The 20371-nt window shown below is 41.9% G+C and overlaps 1 protein-coding gene across 1 annotated transcript; it reads left to right on the forward strand.

The window, feature by feature from the left end:
- The first annotated feature begins 4830 nt into the window (after window positions 1-4830).
- ARL1 (ARF like GTPase 1) lies at window positions 4831-19549 on the forward strand. The gene is made up of 6 exons (XM_077472256.1): window positions 4831-4992; window positions 8474-8611; window positions 9730-9811; window positions 14548-14659; window positions 15786-15964; window positions 18431-19549. Exons 1-6 carry the CDS (start codon window positions 4989-4991, stop codon window positions 18459-18461), a joined length of 546 nt encoding a protein of 181 aa, XP_077328382.1. The 5' UTR covers window positions 4831-4988; the 3' UTR covers window positions 18462-19549.
- Window positions 19550-20371: the final 822 nt, after the last annotated feature.

Consider the following 20371-nt stretch of genomic DNA (forward strand, 5'->3'; position numbering starts at 1 on the left):
CAGGTTTTGCACCGGGGCTTATTGCACCTGTACATCCCCGTGAGTGGAATAAGACACAGAGGGTTCATATCCAGCTTGCATTTTAATTTGCTAGGGGCAATCTTAGACCCCTTTCACACCACACTGCCCTTAGCGTTGGCGGTAAAACGCCGCTATTTTTAGTGGCATTTTACCACTGGATTTGCGGTGCATTTTGGCCGCTAGCGGCTGAGAAAGGGTTAAAACTACAAGCAATACGCCGCAATAGCAGCATTTTGCCGGCGGTATTACAGCGCTGCCCCATTGATTTCAACACACCACTCCTTCACTGCTCCAAAGAAGCTGCTGGCAGGACTTTTCCCTGACGTCCTGCCAGCGCACCGCTGTAGTGTGAAAGCCCTCGGGAGCAGAGCTTAGTGACGTGCCACATGGAGCCACACCCCTTTACAGTTAGAATCACTTCCCAGGACATACTTAACTCCTACACTGCCCCCTAGTGGTTAATCCATGCACTGCCAGTGTGATTTACACAGGAATCAGTGCACTTGTATAGCACTGATTGCTGTATAAATGACAATGGTCCCAAAAATGTATCAAAAATGTCCGATATGTCCGCCATAATATCGCAGTCATGATAAAAATCGCTGATCGCCGCCATTACTAATAAAAACAAATTATTAATAAAAATGCCATGAAACTATCCCCTATTTTGCAAACGTTATAACTTTTGCTTAACCACTTTCAGACCGGACCATTTTGCTGGTCAATGACCAGAGGTCTTTTTACAATTTGGCACTGCGCTGCTTTAACTGGTAATTGCGCGGTCATGCAATGTTGTACCCAAACAAAATTTGCGTCCTTTTCTTCCCACAAATAGAGCTTTCTTTTGATGGTATTTGATTGCCTCTGCAATTTTTATTTTTTGCGATATAAACGTAAAAAGACTGCAAATTTTGAAAAAAAATGATATTTTCTACTTTTTGTTATTAGAAAAATCCAATAAACTCAATTTTAGTCATACATTTAGGCCAAAATGTATTCAGCCACATGTCTTTGGTAAAAAAAAGTCAATAACTGTATATTTATTGGTTTGCGCAAAAGTTGTCACATCTACAAACTAAGGTACGTTTTCTGGAATTTACGCAGCTTTTAGTTTACGAATGCCTATCTCATTTCTTGAGGTGCTAAAATGGCAGGGCAGTACAAAACCCCCCCAAATGACCCCATTTTGGAAAGTAGACCCCCTAAGGAAATTGATAAGTGGCATGTTGAGCCCATTGAATATTTTATTTTTTTGCCTCAAGCGATTGAATAATGACAAAAAAATTTTTTTTTTTTTTTTACACAAAGTTGTCACTAAATGATATATTGCTCACACATGCTATGGGCATATGTGAAATGACACCCCAAAATAAATTCTTCTGCTTCTCCTGAGTACGGGGATACCACATATGTGGGACTTTTTGGGAGCCTAGCCGCGTACGGGGCCCCGAAAGCCAAGAACCGCCTTCAGGTTTTCTAAGGGCGTAAATATTTGACTTCACTCCTCACTACCTATTACAGTTTTGAAGGCCATAAAATGCCAAGATGGCACAAAACCCCCACAAATGACCCCATTTTAGAAAGTAGACACCCCAAGCTATTTGCTGAGAGGCATGTTGAGTCCATGGAATATTTTATATTTTGCCACAAGTTGCGGGAAAATTACAAACTTTTTTTTTTTTTTTTTTTTTCACAAAGTTGTCACTAAATGATATATTGCTCACGCATGCCATGGGCATATGTGAAATGACACCCCAAAATAAATTCTGCTGCTTCTCCTGAGTACGGGGATACCACATATGTGGGACTTTTTGGGAGCCTAGCCGCGTACGGGGCCCCGAAAACCAAGCACCGCCTTCAGGCTTTCTAAGGGCGTTACAGTTTTGAAGGCCATAAAATGCCAAGATGGCACAAACCCCCCCAAATGACCCCATTTTGGAAAGTAGACACCCCTAAATTTAGGGGTACACTAGTGAGACTAGGTAATAAATGGCGGGTGCCCTGAAACTATAAAAAAATAACTAACCAACCAGCGTCACCTGTAACAGTTATATGGTGATCACTGGTGAAAGGGTTAACTAGGGGGCAATCAGGGGGCTTTATGCGGTAGTATATGGGGGTCCCTGGCGCTATAAAAAGCTGCAGCGAACCTAAATACCTACCTGCCTAACTAGCGTCACCTGTGACACTAATACAGCGATCAGAAAAACGATTGCTTATTAGGCTGGGTTCACACTGGAGCGATGCGGGAACGCCACGAATCCGCGGCGGGTTCCCGCATCGCATGCCTCCCAGCGGCAGTTCACACTGCCCTATGCGAACTGCTGGGAGTGTCAGTGAAATGTTAATGACACCCCCAGGTCAGTTCGCATATCGCAGTGCGATCTGCAAACTCGGATCGCATGGTGTGAACACCCATGCGATCCGATTCTGCTGCGGACCAAAAAAAGGGTCCCGTGCGAATTTGCGGCGGGTGCGGTCAAATTCAGCCATACTATCTGTATGGCTGAACTCGAATCGCACAGAGATCGGATGTGATTTGCACTGCAGTGCGGTGCGTATCACATCCGTTCTCATAAACCGCTGCAATGTGAACCCAGCCTTAGTGACACTGGCGACGGGGGGTAATCACGGGGTTAAACCTTTATTGGGGGGGTTAGGGGGGTACCTTAGAACTAAAGGGGGCTAACCCTAACTGCCCTAACAGTTATTACAGTCACAAATGACACCCGCCGGGTGATCAGGGGGTTAAACCTTTATTAGGTAATAAATGGCGGGTGCCCTGAAACTATAAAAAAATAACTAACCAACCAGCGTCACCTGTAACAGTTATATGGTGATCACTGGTGAAAGGGTTAACTAGGGGGCAATCAGGGGGCTTTATGCGGTAGTATATGGGGGTCCCTGGCGCTATAAAAAGCTGCGGCGAACCTAAATACCTACCTGCCTAACTAGCGTCACCTGTGACACTAATACAGAGATCAGAAAAATGATCGCTTATTAGGCTGGGTTCACACTGGAGCGATGCGGGAACGCCACGAATCCGCGGCGGGTTCCCGCATCGCATGCCTCCCGGCGGCAGTTCACACTGCCCTATGCGAACTGCTGGGAGTGTCAGTGAAATGTTAATGACACCCCCAGATCAGTTCGCATATCGCAGTGCGATCTGCAAACTCGGATCACATGGTGTGAACACCCATGCGATCCGATTCTGCTGCGGACCAAAAAAAGGGTCCCGTGCGAATTTGCGGCGGGTGCGGCGAATGGCTGAACTCGAATCGCACAGAGATCGGATGTGATTTGCACTGCAGTGCGGTGCGAATCACATTCTTTCTCATAAACCGCTGCAATGTGAACCCAGCCTTAGTGACACTGGCGACGGGGGGTGATCACGGGGTTAAACCTTTATTGGGGGGGTTAGGGGGGTACATTAGAACTAAAGGGGGCTAACCCTAACTGCCCTAACAGTTATTACAGTCACAAATGACACCAATGCAAAAAAAAAAAATGACATTGGTGTCACTGTGACTGGGGGGGCAGGGGTAATTGGGGGGTGATCGGGGGGGGGGGTGTGAGTGTGCCTGGCATGTTCTACTGTGTAGTGTCGTGTTGGTGCAACTCACCGATCCTCTCTCCTCTGTGTCGGAACGAAAAATACCGACACGGAGGAGAGATTACATCACTTCCTCTCCTGTGTTTACATTACAGGAGAGGAAGTGATGTCACGGAGCATTTTCATTCGTCGGGAGCGATCGCGAGGGGGTGGCCATGAATGAATGGCCGCCCCCTCATCCCGGATCGCTCCCGAACGAATACCGACCGCCGCAGGCACCGGGGGGGGGGCCCGATAGGGCCCCCCACCCGCGGGAAGGCAGGGACGTACAGGTACGCCCATATGCCTGCCCGTGCCATTCTGTCGACGTACATCGTCGTGCGGCGGTCGGCAAGTGGTTAAACCAATCAATAAACGCTTATTGCTTAAAAATATGTAGAATACATATCGGCCTAAACTGAGGAAAAAAAATGTTTTTTTATATATTTTTGGGGGATATTTATTATAGCAAAATGTAAAAAATAATGTGTTTTTCTTCAAAATTGACACTCTTTTTTTGTTTATAGCGCAAAAAATAAAAACTGCAGGGGTGATCAAATACCACCAAAAGAAAGCTCTATTTGTGGGAAAAGAAAGGATGTCAATTTTGTTTGGGAGCCACGCCGTAAGAGTGCGCAATTGTCAGTTAAAGCGACGCAGTTCCGAATCGCAAAAAGTGCTCTTGTCTTTGACCAGCAAAATGGTCCGGGGCTAAAGTCGTTAAATATATATATATATATATATATATATATATATATATATATATATATATATATATATATAAATAAAACTTTGGGGTTCTAAGTAGTTTTATAGCACAAAAAAAAAAAAGGAGAGAAGTGTCAGAAATGGTTAAGAGAGGGGGGATGTATGTTGGAGACAGAGTTTATCCCCTTCACAGTGGTAATCCCTCGCCCCCTTGAACCCCTCCTAAATATTTAATCTGGATTGATAACAGCAGGACGTTAATTTAGCGTGTTTGTGTCACGTAACCATAGCCCAGGAGCCAGTACAACCAGCTCTACCAGTCCATCATCATCCCACAACGTCCCCTTTCCGTACATTACACCGCGCACGCGCACACGGCATGCTTTCTCTAATCTTCAGTTTCGTTAAACGCGAAAATAAATAAACCTGTTGAGCCCATAGATTGTGGCAGTCTCTCGCAGTCCTCTAGCAGTAGAAGTATTCCATATCGTACAATTATTTTTCCCGGGTGAAGGACGGTTTCTTGGTGTGGAATGTTGTGTAAGGAATGCGCAGAGCGCTGAGGTGTGACGTGGAACTCTGAGCTTCGCTTCCGGGATAGAAGGGGAAACTTCATCATCTGCAAGGAGAGTGATCGAGGCCTGGAGTGCCCGCTTCTCCGTCTACCATGGGTGAGATACCATTACCAGACATAGAGCTAGTCTTCTACTATTAGTACACAACTCTGTATGTGTTTTCTATGTAGTATTCACAACTCAGCATGATGTGTGACATGACAGCCTCATAGAGTATGGGAAGGGGCACCTTCACTTCAGGGGATGGTATACGGGAAAATCTCTTCTATATCTTCTGTGTACAGGGGTATGAGCTTGGCAATGCAGAGTAATGTTTACTCACAGTAGAATTCCACCTTAAACCTAACTAATCTTAAAAATACACCTCCACTCCTAACACCTATACCAGGGGCACTCAACCTGTGGCCGAACTACAAGTCCCATCATGCCTCTGCCTTTTGGGAGTCATGCTTGTAACTGTCAGCCTCATGGCATTTGTAGTTCTGAAACAGCAGGAGGGTCACAAGTTGAGAACTCGTGACCTATACTGACTAACCTGTGTTAGATCTGTATACTTCCCTATTTTTTAGGCTGCACTGGTCATGTGATCTCCCGTGTCAGCCAGCAGCAGCTGCAGAGGAGAAGAGAGAACACTCAACAAATGTCCGGTGTTCGTCTGTATAGTGTCCGGCCATGAAATAGTGTCCGCCCCATACTGCGCATGCGCAGTACGGAGCAGACGAAGCTTCGGAAAATCTCCGAAGCCGAACGGCGCCTGCGCCGTGAGTGGAGGTGGTAGCCCCGCCATCCAAGCGGACATAGTGTTGTGAATATTAGAGGGCCTCTCACGGGCGAGCTTCGCTCGCCACGCTTCGGGCTCGGCCTCGCTGCGCTCGGCTCTTTTCTTATTCCTACTCTATGTCCACTTGGATGGTGGGGATAGAACCTGGACTCACGGCGCAGGCGCCGTTCATCCTCGGCAATTTTCGGAATCTGTTTGCTGTGTACTACGCAGTACGCAGCGGACACTATCGGATGGAGGACGTTATATGACAAGACACCGGCAAAGTCTGCAGTGGTGGCGGTCACCCATAGGCTTGCTATGGCCCATAGTGCTCCATTTGTTATGAGGGTGCTACCACTTCTCCCTTGCAGCCACCACTGGCAGACATGGGAGATCACATGAGCAGACCAAAAATACGTAAGTATATGCATCCTTCTTACACAGAGTAGTAGGTGTTAGGAAATGGGAGGGGACATTCTTAGGCGTAGTCAGACCCCTTTCACACAGCCGTGAGCGGTAAAGCGGCAATATTTTTAGCGCAGCTTTACCGTCGTTTTAGCTGAGCTATTCGGCCGCTACCGGGCCGGTTTAACCCCCCCTGCTATCGGCCGAAAAGGGGTTAAATCCGCCCACAAAATGCCTACGCAGCGGTGTTTTGCCGGCGGTATTACAGTGCTGCCCCATTGATTTCAATGGGGAGGAGCGATGAGTTCACCGCTCCTTCACTGCTCCAAAGAAGCTGCTGGCAGGACTTTTTCTGACGTCCTGCCAGCGCACAGCTCCAGTGTGAAAGCCCTCTGGCTTTCACACTGGAGTGCATGGAGCAGCTGTTTTAGGGTGTTTTGCAGGCGCTGTTTTTAACGATATAGCGCCTGCAAAACGCCCCAGTGTAAGAGGTTTTAAAGAGGAGTTCCAGTCTCCTGTGCAAAAACTGCAGCTGCTGACTTTTAGAAAACAGCCACTCACCTGTCCCAGTATCCAGCAGTGTGCTCATCCCAGTCTGTTTCATCCGCTGTCTTCTTTCCTCAGCGCCGGCATCTCAACTATGGGCACTCAGTTGTGACAGCTTAGGCCCCTTTCACACTGGGGCAGTGGGTGTGTCGGGGGTAAAGCACCGCTATTAAAAAAAATAAATAAAATAGTGGTCCTTTACCGTCCATTTTGCGCTGCTATTCAGCCGTTAGCAGGATGCTTTTACCCCCCCCACTAGCGGCTGAGAAAGAGTTAAAACCACTGCTGCAGCAGCGCTTTGCCAGCGGTATAGCCATGCTGCCCATTGATTTCAATGGGCAGGAGTGGTATATACACCACTCCAAAGATGCTGCTAGCAGGATTTTTTTTAGCATCCTGCCAGCACACTGCTCCAGTGTGAAAGTCCTCGGGGCTTTCACATTGGAGACACAGGAGCGGCTCTTTCCGGGCACTTTGCAGGCAATAATTTTAGCGCTGTAGCGCCTGAAAAGTGCCCCAGTGTGAAACAGGCCTTACTGCTTCACAGCCGGGTGCCCACTGCGCACCTGTCGCGTATCCCAGAAGACTGCAGAGGGGTGGGAGAGGGAGGAGAACTTCTGCTTCCAACTGCCTATGCAGTCAGAGCAGAAGTGGGAGCGGGTACCTGTCAAAATCGGGTACCCACTCTTCAAAAGTGGCAATTCTTCAAGAGGAGCGGAGGGATGGAACTTCCCCTTTTGGAACTCTGCTTTAAGTTTATCCTGGAATTTCACTTTAGCCACTTGCACACCGCACTATATCCAATTACAGCACAGCTCTCCAGTTCTGGGAGGACGTCCTCCCAAGAGCACACTTTGAGGAGGGTCTGTGATCACCTTTGTCCAAAGGATTGGGCTAAAGGGCCAATCACATTAACCCTTTACATGTGACCAGCTGTGCCCAATCACCGCTGGTCACAGTATTGCCAATTATTGGCTCTCCTCACAGTGTAGTGTGTGAGGAAATTAGATCCGATCTGACAGGGTACAATGAGTACAGCATTTACACTGATAGTCAGTGCAGCTTTGTCAGTGCAGCCTCATCAGCACACATCAGTGAAGAAGAAAAAATACTTATTAGATCAAATTTTATAACAGAAACAGTTTTTTTTAAATGTTTTCAAAATTGTGGGATAACAAAAAATAAACACAGTGGTGATTAAATACCACCCAAATAAAGTTCTATTTGTGTGAAATAATTGATGATAAAAATTGAATACGGGTACAGAGTAGCATGATCGCGCAATTGTCATTCAAAGTGTGACAGCGCTGAAAATTTACCTGGGTAGGAAGGGGGTGAAAGTTCCCAGTATTGAGGTGGTTAAATGTGTCTATAGCTAATTTTTTCAAGCATTAAACCCCTGTCTACTTTTGCTGTCGGCCCGGTTAATAGCTTTCCCTTTACTTCCTGTGGGAACGACATGAGGTAAAAAGAAATCTTTCCATAGTGAGGGAAGTACCCCTCTTAGGGCTCATTCACACAACCGTTATTGGCCCATATGCATGATCAGAAAATCGTACGAAAAATACAGATTTAAAAGCAATCGTATGATAATCTGAATGTTAGTACGCAGTTTTTGAGAGCCAGTCATGACAGTCCATCTTTTTTTAAAAAGAGAAGTATGGACTTAACAAAAAACATTTAGGCCCGTTTCACACTAGCGGATCAATCGGGTCCGCCTGTCAGTTTTCTTAGGCTGATCTGATCGGACCCTCCAGTCTCCTCTATGTTGCTAAGCTGTCTAGTACTAGGTTTCCATTTCTCTTATTTGTATAAAAAGGAGATTTCTTGGATTACTTACAATGAATCGTTTTTCTGTTTTAGGGGGTTTCTTTTCAAGCATCTTTTCCAGCTTATTTGGAACACGAGAGATGAGAATTTTGATTCTGGGTCTTGATGGAGCTGGAAAGACCACAATACTTTACAGGTTACAAGTAGGAGAAGTTGTCACTACCATTCCAAGTAATTATGGCCTTTATTACTTTTCTAACATTTAGTGAACATGTGCTGTTGTTTTTTTTGTTTTTTTTGTTTTTGTTTGTTTTTCCCACAGTTTGCTTCTTTAGCTGGGATAAAGACAAGAAGTTAGCCTTTTCTGTGCAGAAAGCTGAACATATTCATTATGCAGCAGGCAGTTTCAAGTGCAATTAGGAGGAAATATAAGGAATTTTATGGAGGTTTAAGTGAAAAATGTATGCTCGTTCAGCAGACTTGAAGCTGAAAGCAGAACTTCACCCAAAAGTGTATGTGTGGGGGGGTGGAGTTGAAGGAGCTGGTAGTTTTGACAGGTACCTGCTCTCACTTCCATTCACCTAGACCAGTGATGGCGAACCTTGGCACCCCTGATGTTTTGGAACTACATTTCCCATGATGCTCAAGGACTCTGCAGTGTGGTGGAGCATCATGGGAAATGTAGTTCCAAAACATCTGGAGTGCCAAGGTTCGCCATCACTGGTCTAGACAATCCTAAATGAAGTTCTCCTCTTATTCCCCCCCCCCAGTCTTCAGCCAGCTGCCCACAGAGTAAGATGCTGGCATCAGGAACCCAAAGGCTGGTGAAGTATTTGTAGCTGCTAACTTTCCTCCTCCTCCTTTTATCCCCCCCCCCAAGAGTGAAGAACCTCTTGAAGCTTACCTTTTTGAGTATGGTAATTTTTACATTGGTCCAGCTTGGAAACATGTAGCTATGCATGTGCCATACCTGTGGGATCGCCCTGGAAACTGGAAATCACCCCTTTAAGATTATTATGAATAGTGGTTTTCTTAGCACATGTGTGAGATATCAGCCATGCTATATTGCTTAATACAGCTAATTATTTGTATGGCTTTATGTTACATTCCAAACGCACACCTTTTGACTGTAACCCCAAAGTTGTAGGCCAATTTTTACAATATTGTGTCTCTGCTTTGAAGCCAGACAAGTGTGCTCAAGAGCTATTGATTAGGAGAGAGTCGTCGGGTCGGTGTAAGCTTTGTCATTTAGTGATAGTAAGGTAAAAAAAAAATATATTAAAGGTCTTTTCCATATTTATATCCATGAATTGTTTTTATAAGCTCCATTTTTTTATTTATTTTTTCAGCAATCGGTTTTAATGTTGAGACAGTAACTTACAAGAACCTAAAGTTTCAAGTATGGGACTTGGGAGGACAAACAAGTATCAGGTAGTAATGACGTTTTCCATAATACTATGCTCTTCATAACTTCCTTCAAAGCATGTTTTTTTTTTTTTTTTTTTTTTCTTATGTATGCCTTTGTTGTTCTTGTTTTTAATATTTATTAATAATGGTTTTTATGGATCTATCCTGATCCAGATGCTTTTCTGCATGTGCATTTTTGATGCAGTCCAGTGCATTTTCCCCCCTCTTCTTCTTCTTTTTTTTTTTTAATTTTTTTTATTAACCATAAAAAGGACGTATTCCAGTGCGATTTTGATGTGTTTTACAGCGTTCCAGTGCAGGAACTTTTTCTGCAACTGGAATGCACTGGAACTGCAAGCACTGGTGTGAACTACGCCATTGAATACCATAAAACCTATTTTCCATGCATTTTTGATGCTTAAAAAAAAACTAAAAAAAAAAAAAAAAAAAAAACACATGTGGTGTGAACTGGCCTTTAGAGTAGCCATAGATGACCCAATCGCAACCCAAATTGACAATTATAAGTGATCCCCAGGCAATGCTAGGAATTTGAAAATGAGCCCTTCTGGTTTGTTTAAAATATGTCTCCTAAATAGGGCTGATCTTTTTCTGCGCAGTGAAAAGGGGGATGAAATGAGTAACCGTATGTAAAAATATTTTGTGTATCTAGAGAATTGCAAGTTATTTACAGTGGGTTCACATAAAGAAAACTTTCACAATCTTCAATAACTCTGACAATCATCACCACTGTGCACACGTGATGTATAATCATCCCTCTTTATAATGTGCCAAAACATGCACCCTGTGGCCACACAATCAGCTCATTTCCTTGTAAGACCTCAAATATGGTCTGAAATCACTTGTAATACTTTCCACACTTCCAGAAGGAAGTTTCTGTTTCCAATTCACCACGAGCTTTAACTTCACCTTATTCCTTTCTCCTCCAACTACACAGATATCCCAGATTGCAGTTCACATCAAACAGAACCATAGTGCTCTCTATATACTTTTATTCATATTCCCCCAAAGTTAAAAACACATATAGGATATAAAACCATACAAGGTCTCAATGTATGTCAGTATCGGCCCGCCGCCTTCATGATGGTCGCGGAAGTGACATCACAGGCTCGGCTCCTCCCTCCTATACACGTTACGCCCTGTGATTGGGCTTCCTCAGTCTGATATGGAGTATTACATCACAGTGATTGAAGATTGTGAAAGTTTTTTGGACTGACAGATTTATAAAAAAAAATAGTTTTGGCTATTATATATAGTTGTGCTACACTATTTTTGTAAGTTTGTTTATATATAATAGATGTTTTGTTCTTGCTGTGGCCTGCATGCCCATTTTAATGCGGTATTAACCTCCTTCCTTTTATTTATTTATTTATTTATTTATTTATTTTTATTTTTTTTATGGGCCTCCAGAAGTTTTGTGCAATAATGTGCTATTAAGCACAACATATTGACACATGACAGACCTACCTGTCAAACCACCCCTCCAGTAGGTCCTGTGTGCTTCCATCTTAACACCGTCTTCCAGGTTCGCTCTCTCCAGCCTCTTATTTGGTCGGGCCCCAATGACGTCACTTCATCATGGTGTTAAGTGGGTGCTGTAAATGTGGTCTGCATGCATGGCTCAGATCACACTACCGCTCATGAGTGGGGAGAGACATTTACGACAGAGGAGACCACTTGGGTCTCTTCTGGTATAAAAACCCTGCCTGTCAACAATTTTTATTTTATTTTGGACTTTAACCCCTTCCCTGCGAGCCTACGCAGATGTGCATACTCGGTATCCGGGGGTTAATCCCCGGGATGATGCCCGCATCGGCAGGGCGATTGGCTATCCAGCCATAACAACCGAAGCGTCTAAAAGCCACTCGGCTGTTATGCCGGAGGAGCAGGAGGGGACATCCCCCCCCCCTCCAGCCGCTGTTACCGGTGCTCCCGCTCAATCGGGAGCACCGATTCGATGCCTCCGGCTGCTGGGGAGGAACTGGAATGAAGCCGTAAGCGGCTTCATTCTAGCCTCCTAATAGTAAACACGGAGAGACGTCATGACGTCACTTCCCATTTACTCGGCTGCCAATGGCGCCGGTTTAAAAAAAAAAATATATATATACAGTATTCAGAATCGCCGTTTTCGGCGATCTGAATACTTTGAAGTGTAAAGGAGGGATCGGGGGTCTTTTAACCCCCGATCCCTCCATAAAGAGTACCTGTCACCACCTATTACTGTCACAAGGGATGTTTACATTCCTTGTGACAGCAATAAAAGTGATCAAATTAAAAAACAAAAAACAATTTATTCATTTTAAAATAAATAAAAAGCTTGCGAAGCAAAGAAAGCGCATACGGAAGTCGCGCCCGCATATGTAAATGGTGTTCAAATCACACGTGAGGTATCACCGTGACTTTCAGAGCGAGAGCAATAATTCTAGCACTAGACCTCCTCTGTAACGCTAACGTGGTAACCGTAAAAAAAAATAAAATAAAAATAAATTTCAAGCGTCGCCTATTGAGATTTTTAGGTACCGTAGTTTGTCGTCATTCCACGAGTGCGTGCAGTTATAAAGTGTGACATGTTTGGTATCTATTTACTCGACGTAACATTATCTTTCATATTATGCAAAAAAATTCGGCTAATTTTACTGTTTTCGTTTTTTTTTTTTTTTTTTTTTTTTTATTCATGAAAGTGTCCCGTTTCCCAAAAAGTTGCCTTTAAAACACCACTGCGCAAATACCGTGTGACATGAAATATTGCAAAAATCGCAGTTTAATTTTCTAGAGTCTCTGATGTATATACACACACAGACAGACACACAGACAGACACACAGACAGACACACAGACAGACACACAGACAGACACACAGACAGACACACAGACAGACACACAGACAGACACACAGACAGACACACAGACAGACACACAGACAGACACACAGACAGACACACAGACAGACACACAGACAGACACACAGACAGACACACAGACAGACACACAGACAGACACACAGACAGACACACAGACAGACACACAGACAGACACACACACGTGTGTGTGTGTTTGGGGATTCCAAGTAATTTTCTAGCAAAAAATATGGATTTTAACTTGTAAACACCAAATGCCAAAAATAGGCTTAGTCATGAAAGGGTTAATATTGCTTTAAAGACCCATGCCTTAAGCCTCTTACACACGATCAGACTTTCCGACAGGAAATGTTTGACGACAGGCTGTTGGTAGTAAATCTGAATGTGTGTATGCTTCATCGGACAATTGTCGGATTTTCTGCGAACAAATATCTGTTGTCGGATTTTCCGAGCGTGTGTGCACAAGTCCGTGGGACAAAAGTCAAAAGTACAAACACGCATGCTCGAAAGCAAGGACAAGCCAGAAGCGGTCGGTCTTGTAAACTAGTGTTCATAATGGAGAATTAACATTTGTGGCAAATTATGAAATGTCGGAATGCAGCGCACATTCTCTTCTTCTTTAATGCGATGACAACAAAGTTGTTTTTCTGGTGATACTGATGGAGTTATTGCAAACTAATTTTCAAAGGCTTTTTTTTTTTTTTTTTTCTAGTGATTTCAATAATATTATGTTTTTTTTGTTTTATTATTTTTTATTTTTTTTATTTGGGAAAGTTACCACAACACCATTATCCTGTAGTTTTTAAGATCAAAGATATCACTATGTTGCTGTACCTTGTCAATTTTACATTGAATTTAAATGTAACTGCCTACTCCCAAACTGTCATTTGAAGTAAAACACATAGCCAAGTATTATTCTCCACAATTTTTTTTTTTTTGTTTTTGTTGTGCATTAAAAAAAGAAAACAAATAAAATTTAGACATGCTATCTGCTAATGGAACTTGTGCATTCTATGTATCCAAAAATATAGAAAATATACCAAATCAAATCATTATTAAACCAAAAAAATAACGTCAAAGCAATAACTCCAAGGCCAACATGGCTGGTTGACAAACAGCCATTCAGAAACTAACTGAAAAGTGCGAATCAACAATCACCAAACTTCTATTAACATGAAATTAGCAGAAGGAGCCCAAAGGGTGGCGCTAAATAGCTGAAAAACGTAGTACGCCACTATGTTCGTATTTTTTGTCCGACAATTCCTTGCCGTTTGTATGCAAGACAAGTTTGGGCCAACGCCCTTCGGACAAAAGTCCACGGTTTTGTTGGCCAGCAATCTGATCGTGTGTACGAGGCTTTGTTAGCCTAAAGCTTACCTTCAACCTGACTATTAAAATAGCCTAGAGCTTTCCTTCAACCTGTGTGTTGCATTATCCTAAATATAAAATTCAACCTCTGCTTTACAATATCCTAAATCCTAGCATCAGCCTGTGGATACAGTACCCTTGTGTTTGCCTTCAGCTGATGCAGTGTGCTCCTGTTCTGCACCATAAAGCAAAACTGCACTGCATTTCAGAGTGTGTTTGCTGGGGCAAATACCACCTTCTCCCTGAGCCCACCACAACCTTCGTTCGTATATATCTGAGCTTGAATCGGAGGCTGCATATTACAGAATCATGTGAAAAGAGGCTGCATTTATGCACAAAAGCTCATCACATTTTTTTAATGTCTGTCTGTATTGTATTTTATTAAACAAAACAATCTGAATTTGCTTTCTTTGTGTATACTTTTGTTATATTTTATATATAACAAATATATTATTTTTCTGTGCTGTTGTACATTAAGCAGCTTAACTATAATACAATCCTTTTTGTTCCATTTCAGACCCTATTGGCGTTGCTACTATTCCAATACAGATGCTGTCATTTATGTGGTGGACAGCTGTGACAGAGACAGGATTGGCATCTCAAAGTCTGAACTGGTTGCTATGTTGGAGGTAAACATTTCAATAAATAATCAAATGAAATGTTAGTTATTAAAGAAGAGGTCAATGGTTATATACAGAGTTTATATAAAGTCCTGGTATCAGCGTCTCAAAAAAAAAAATGTTTATTTTATATAAGGAAGCTACATAACTGAACCAAGAAACAAAACTTGACGAATTCCCCATCAAAGATTTGTTAATGCCTATAGTAGTACTATGTAGAGTAGTAATATATAAGCACAAAATCATTTTAAAGGCAGTACATGCAAATGTTTTGCTTTACAATTTAATATATATATATATATATATATATATATAATATACACTCCAGTCTTAGTTGAAATTATTCCATATGCATACAGGGAGCACTAGCATACCTGCTACTTTAATGTTTCATTGAGGCATTGCACCAGTTCACCCAAATTAATTTTGTTGGTGAACTTCTTGCTATGCCTCATGTTGAAAGACTGTTAAAAGTTCAGCAGTTTGTATGAAATTAAGTCATTACTGATATAACGAGCAGAGAGAAGAAGCTATGTGGCATAGACTTCATGATGTCCACCCATAGTGACCTTGTGAGCTGCTGTTGGGATTTTACGAAGCCTCTGAAAGCAGAGTCTAGACCACAAAGAGTCCAAAAGGATTAATTATCTCTAATATATTCTGCTGTCAGACTAGAGGAACTTTAGTGAGAGAGACTTTTACAGCTAAAGTCCTCCTCGTATATGTGTAAAAAAGGGAAAAAAAAAAAAACCAGCATACAGTGCACAAAAAGGCCATTCTTTAAGGCTCCCCATCAAAAGTAGCCTGATCAGTTATGAACCAAGTTGCTTCTGATACGTACAACTGATATCACAGGCCCTTAGCCATTATGGGAACACTGAAAGACCTAAGCAGTGCATGAGGCAGGGACGATAGAAATGCCATACATTTAAAAGTGATATTTGTGATGAACTTCTAAATCGGCATAATTTCAACATTTTAGCAAAATGTTCTCCTGGATAGGCAAACCTTTAAAAAAAAAAAAAAAAGACACTGAAAAATTAACTGATATGCAGAAAATCCCTAATTGTGATTCATTACTTTTTTCCTTCTATATCTGTGTTCTAAATAGTATAACCTACTGTCTTAATATTAGGAGGAGGAGTTGAAAAAAGCTATCTTAGTGGTGTTTGCAAACAAGCAAGACATGGATCAAGCAATGACCCCCACAGAAGTGGCTAACTCACTGGGATTACCAGCTTTAAAAGATCGCAAATGGCAGATTTTCAAGACATCAGCTACAAAAGGAACAGGCCTTGATGAGGCTATGGAATGGTAGGTGGTGTCTGCACACAATTAAAAAATTATATGGGAACACTAATGGATGCAGACATGTATTTGGGCTAGTGTTTTTTTTTTATATTTTGCATAACATATTGCAGCTCTTCTTCTTCCTCTTCCTCTTCCTCTTCCTTTTTTTTTTTTAGAATAAGGCCATAAGTACTTGGTGGTACTGCTCCAGGCAGGGTGTAGAGCCCCATTGGCACTCAGAATATTAGGGATGCCATTGTAAAAATAAAAAATAAAAACGCATCCTCCAGTCAGCAATGAACATTTTAGCTTGAAACTGCCACTTTCCATAGCCGATCCTAGTATGGATGTATACATGTCAATGCCATAGTCAGTATTGCTCCTTGAACCATGGCCCTGGCATGTTTAACTCCACCCATGAGGCCTAATCATAGGAGCGAAACATATTGGGGCATGGTCCAATGAGCAACATTGACTGAGGCTTTTACACGTATACATCCATACTGAGATCGGCTATGGTGAGCAGCAGTTTCGAGCCCTTTTATTTTTTTTGAGAGATTGTAGGTGTACCAAAACAGGAAAATTGACCATCCTTTTATATATTATTAATGTTTGTACCCTTAGGACAACAAGGGTAAATACCAGTGTTTCATGTATGGCCATATTTAATCTTGCCTATAATATCACTTTAAGGTAAGGGTAATTTACCAGGCAAGATAGGAAAAAAAGCAGCATGTAATTAAAGCAAGACAGTCTGGACTTTACAATTGCATGCCCCCTAGTGGCCGAACTGGGTCATTCACACTAGGATTTCCCTGCTCCAGATGAGCTATGTAGCAGGCGCTCTGGGCTGTTCAAACTGCAGATGTGCACAGTGCTCTTTCAAGCTGCATATTCAGCATATTTTGTGGAGAGACTCCTAACAGCTGCATATGTAATAGGAGGATGTGCACCATTTAAAACAGGAGGAGCACTAATATGTTTTATTCAGAGCATATGGAATTGCATAGCAGGATTTTGGGTAAATCTTGCTTAACCACTTGCCTACATGTAAAAATCATAATTGTTTTGCTAAAAAATTACACAGAACCCTCAAACATTATATATGCTTATTTCAGCAGAGACCCTAGAGAATAAAATGGCAGTCTTTGCAACTTTTGCACTGTATTTGCGCAGCAATTTTTCATGCATTAAATCAAAACAGTAAAGTTAGCCTTTTTTTTTTTTTTTTTTTTTTTTTTACGGGTTACATGTTTTGAGTTAGAGGAGGTCTTGGGCTAGAATTATGGCTCGAACGTTTGCGGCGATAAACTCCCATGTTGTGTGGTTTGGCCACCTGTATGTGGGCGTGACTTGCGTATGCGTCACGCGGGGACAGGGACGATTTAAATATGTATTTTTTATTTTATTGTTAATTTTACTTTTATTTTTCTAGTTTGATGCTTTTTACATTACTATTATTATTTTATTTTTTCCTTTTTGATACCCTTTTATTCCTATTAAGGAATGTAAAGGTTTTTTGCAATAGGACTAGTGCGTGACAGGTCCTCTTTACAATGAGATCTGGGGTCACTAAGTCCCCAGATCTCACATCTAGGCTGGGAAGCCTAAAATAAAAAAACTATCTTGGCTTCCCAGTCGAGGCTGCAGCATTTTTTTTTTTCCAACATCGCACCCAGCCTCCGAATGATCAGAGATTTTTGGGGACCATCTACCCCGCTGGAAATCTTTATGGTCAACATCCAGCAGTGGTTGGTTCCTTCTACGGTTCCCCGATCGTAGGGGCGAACTGGGAGAAGCACCGTCCTGCCGCCTGTAAGAACAATCAAGTGGCTGAACAGCTGCTCTGATTGTTCTTATGGTGTAGGGGATTGCCAGCGGTAAACAAAGATTTCTGAATGATGCCTGTAACTGCGGGCATCATTCAGATATCACTGCTCAAAGTCCGTAACATCATATGTCGGGTGGGAAGCGATTAAAGACTAAGTTCACCTTTTGGGAACATGTTGTATGTTCCCAGTGCTGCAGCTGCTTGTCGTTCTCCCCGTACTGCTGTCCCAGGAAGAGGAGGGAAGTTGAAAACAGCGCGGCTGTGAATGAACAACATGCTTTGTGGCTGGCGGCTTGTGGTTCTCAATGAACTACCACAGCGCTTTGGTAGTTCATTGAGTCTTCCTGTCAGTGTGACGCCACCTGGCTGTATGATGAATGGGACTGACAGTCTACAGGAGACCTGCATGGTCAGATCCGAGATCTGGTGATCAGTGGCACAATGCTTTCCAGCCTCCTTTAAAAAAAAAAAAAAAAAAAAAAAAAACTACTAAATGCACATTTTATTGATGATTTTTTGTTTTTTTAAGTTAACGTCTACTCTTAAGGTGAACCAACGCTTTGTGAAAATCCTTTGCAGGAACATTATTTTGTGTATCAACGTATATCTTTACAAAGTTACTATTACAATTTGTCTACATCTTTTATTCTGTGTTGCAGGTTGGTGGAGTCTCTAAAGAGCAGGCAGTGAGCGCCTTTTTACTTTCCCTGCTATACTGTAAATGTCACCACTCCTCAGAAGAATGCCTCTGGATGTACATACAACATCTGCACAGCGACAACCTGACATTGATCCACTTGAATGCAAAAGGTGTATTCATTAAATTCCACGAGTCCTCTTCTCCAGTACTGTATGATACTGCTCTCTATGTGCCTGTTATGTATTGTAGTTTCAACTTATTTATATCTTTTTTTTAATGATGGTGATTTGGAAGATGCATATAGTATGTATCTGAGATCTTATTTCCCTTATTTCCCTCTTAACTGACAGTTTTTTTTTTTCGAATTGTAAAAAGTTTGACGGCTGAGATTTCGGCCTGTAACACTGATCCATAGCTGTGAACTGTCTCTATTATGAAGACCAAATGTATAAATAAACATTTATAATTAGAAGTCTCTATTCTTATGAAAAAAGTATTTAAATTCTGAAGTTTAGAAAATAAATTGGTGACTATATAGTTTTATGTATGTCCTAAAATAGTGTGGCATTACAATGTGTATTCAGCACATTTAGAATGGTACCCATATTGAGATTTTTCTTCAGTACCTCCAGATTTTGAGATTACCTGCTGTGGAAATGAAATGGCTCCTGGAAAAACACAGGACTAAGTGATACATTGTAATGAACTTGTGTTTATTTGGATTGACTTTGTTGCTGTATTTGGGAAGGAAAAAAAAATGTATCCAGTTGGGCTGTATCTGTAACTAAACCACATTTAGCTTCCCAGTAAATGACTGTGCAGCAGGGGAGTCAGGACAAGTCTGATATTTGGAGGAGAGCACACAGACTTCCCAGTACAGCTAGAGAACGTACCACAATGTGTCATCCTGCTTAGTGTGGTCAGTTTTTAATAGTTAAGCTTGGGGACTGACAGGAACACCAGGGATTTCACACAAAGGAAGTAATACAAAGAGAACAGGATACATTCTCATACAAGTACATGGTAAAGCAGATACATATCAAGAATATGAAGTATTGGGGTAACAATTGCTTTAACTGTTGACAAGATTTACAGTTGTTCATGCTTATTAAAAGTTATACTTTTGATGGATAAATCATTTATCATGGTGAAGTAGTTATTTTTCCCAAGTGTATTTTTAAATGTTTAGGGATGTCTGGTTCTATTGTAAGACTAACGCACCATACACACAATCGGAAATTCTGCCAGCAAAAGTCAGATGAGAGCTTTTGGTCAGGAATTCCGACTGTGTATGCTCCATCAGACTTTTGCTGGCGGAATTCCCACCAGCAAAAGATTGAAAGCATGTTCTCCTATTTTTCAGTCATAAAAAGTTCCAATCTGAAATTCCGATCGTCTGTACAAATTCCGATGCACAAAATTCCTACGCATGCTTGGAAGCATTGAACTTCATTTTCTTGGCTTGTCGTAGTGTTGTACGTCACCGCGTTCTTGGCGGTAAAAAGTTCTATGAACTTTAGTGTGCCCATGTGTATGCAAGCCAAGCTTGAGTGGAATTCTGTCAGAAAAACCATCCAAGAAAATAAATCCGTTCGTGTGTATGGGGCATTAGTATAACTAAAGTCAAAACTACTTTTTTTTTTTTTTTTGTTTTGGATAAAGTGGAGCTGGATTAGAACACTTGTAAGTTTTATTGCTAAAGAAAAAAGGAAAAAAAACTGCGCTAAGGTTAAGAATGTGAATGTGTGAATGTATGAATGTATAAAGAAAATCCTGTGAGGATATTCAGCTGCGGCTTTCGCTATGTCACATACATGCAAATAAAAACGAAAAAACCCATAAGCCGCGCTAAATAGATACCAAGGCAAATACAACCAACTATTTGTGCAATGATATAAAAGTGAATGTTGAAATAAATATTGGTAAATACAACCAACTGCTTGTGCAAAATAGACAAATA

Source organism: Lithobates pipiens, unplaced genomic scaffold (assembly GCF_037356315.1).
Source record: "Lithobates pipiens isolate NorthernLeopardFrog02 unplaced genomic scaffold, aLitPip1_a1.2 Scaffold_8, whole genome shotgun sequence".
NCBI classification, from domain to species: domain Eukaryota; kingdom Metazoa; phylum Chordata; class Amphibia; order Anura; family Ranidae; genus Lithobates; species Lithobates pipiens.

Bases quoted from the DNA above. Each gene is read 5' to 3' on its own strand.
- ARL1 (XM_077472256.1), top strand. The intron at 8,612-9,729 runs GTAATTATGGCC...TTATTTTTTCAG, and splicing joins AGTTGTCACTACCATTCCAA to CAATCGGTTTTAATGTTGAG. The intron at 9,812-14,547 runs GTAGTAATGACG...GTTCCATTTCAG, and splicing joins GGAGGACAAACAAGTATCAG to ACCCTATTGGCGTTGCTACT.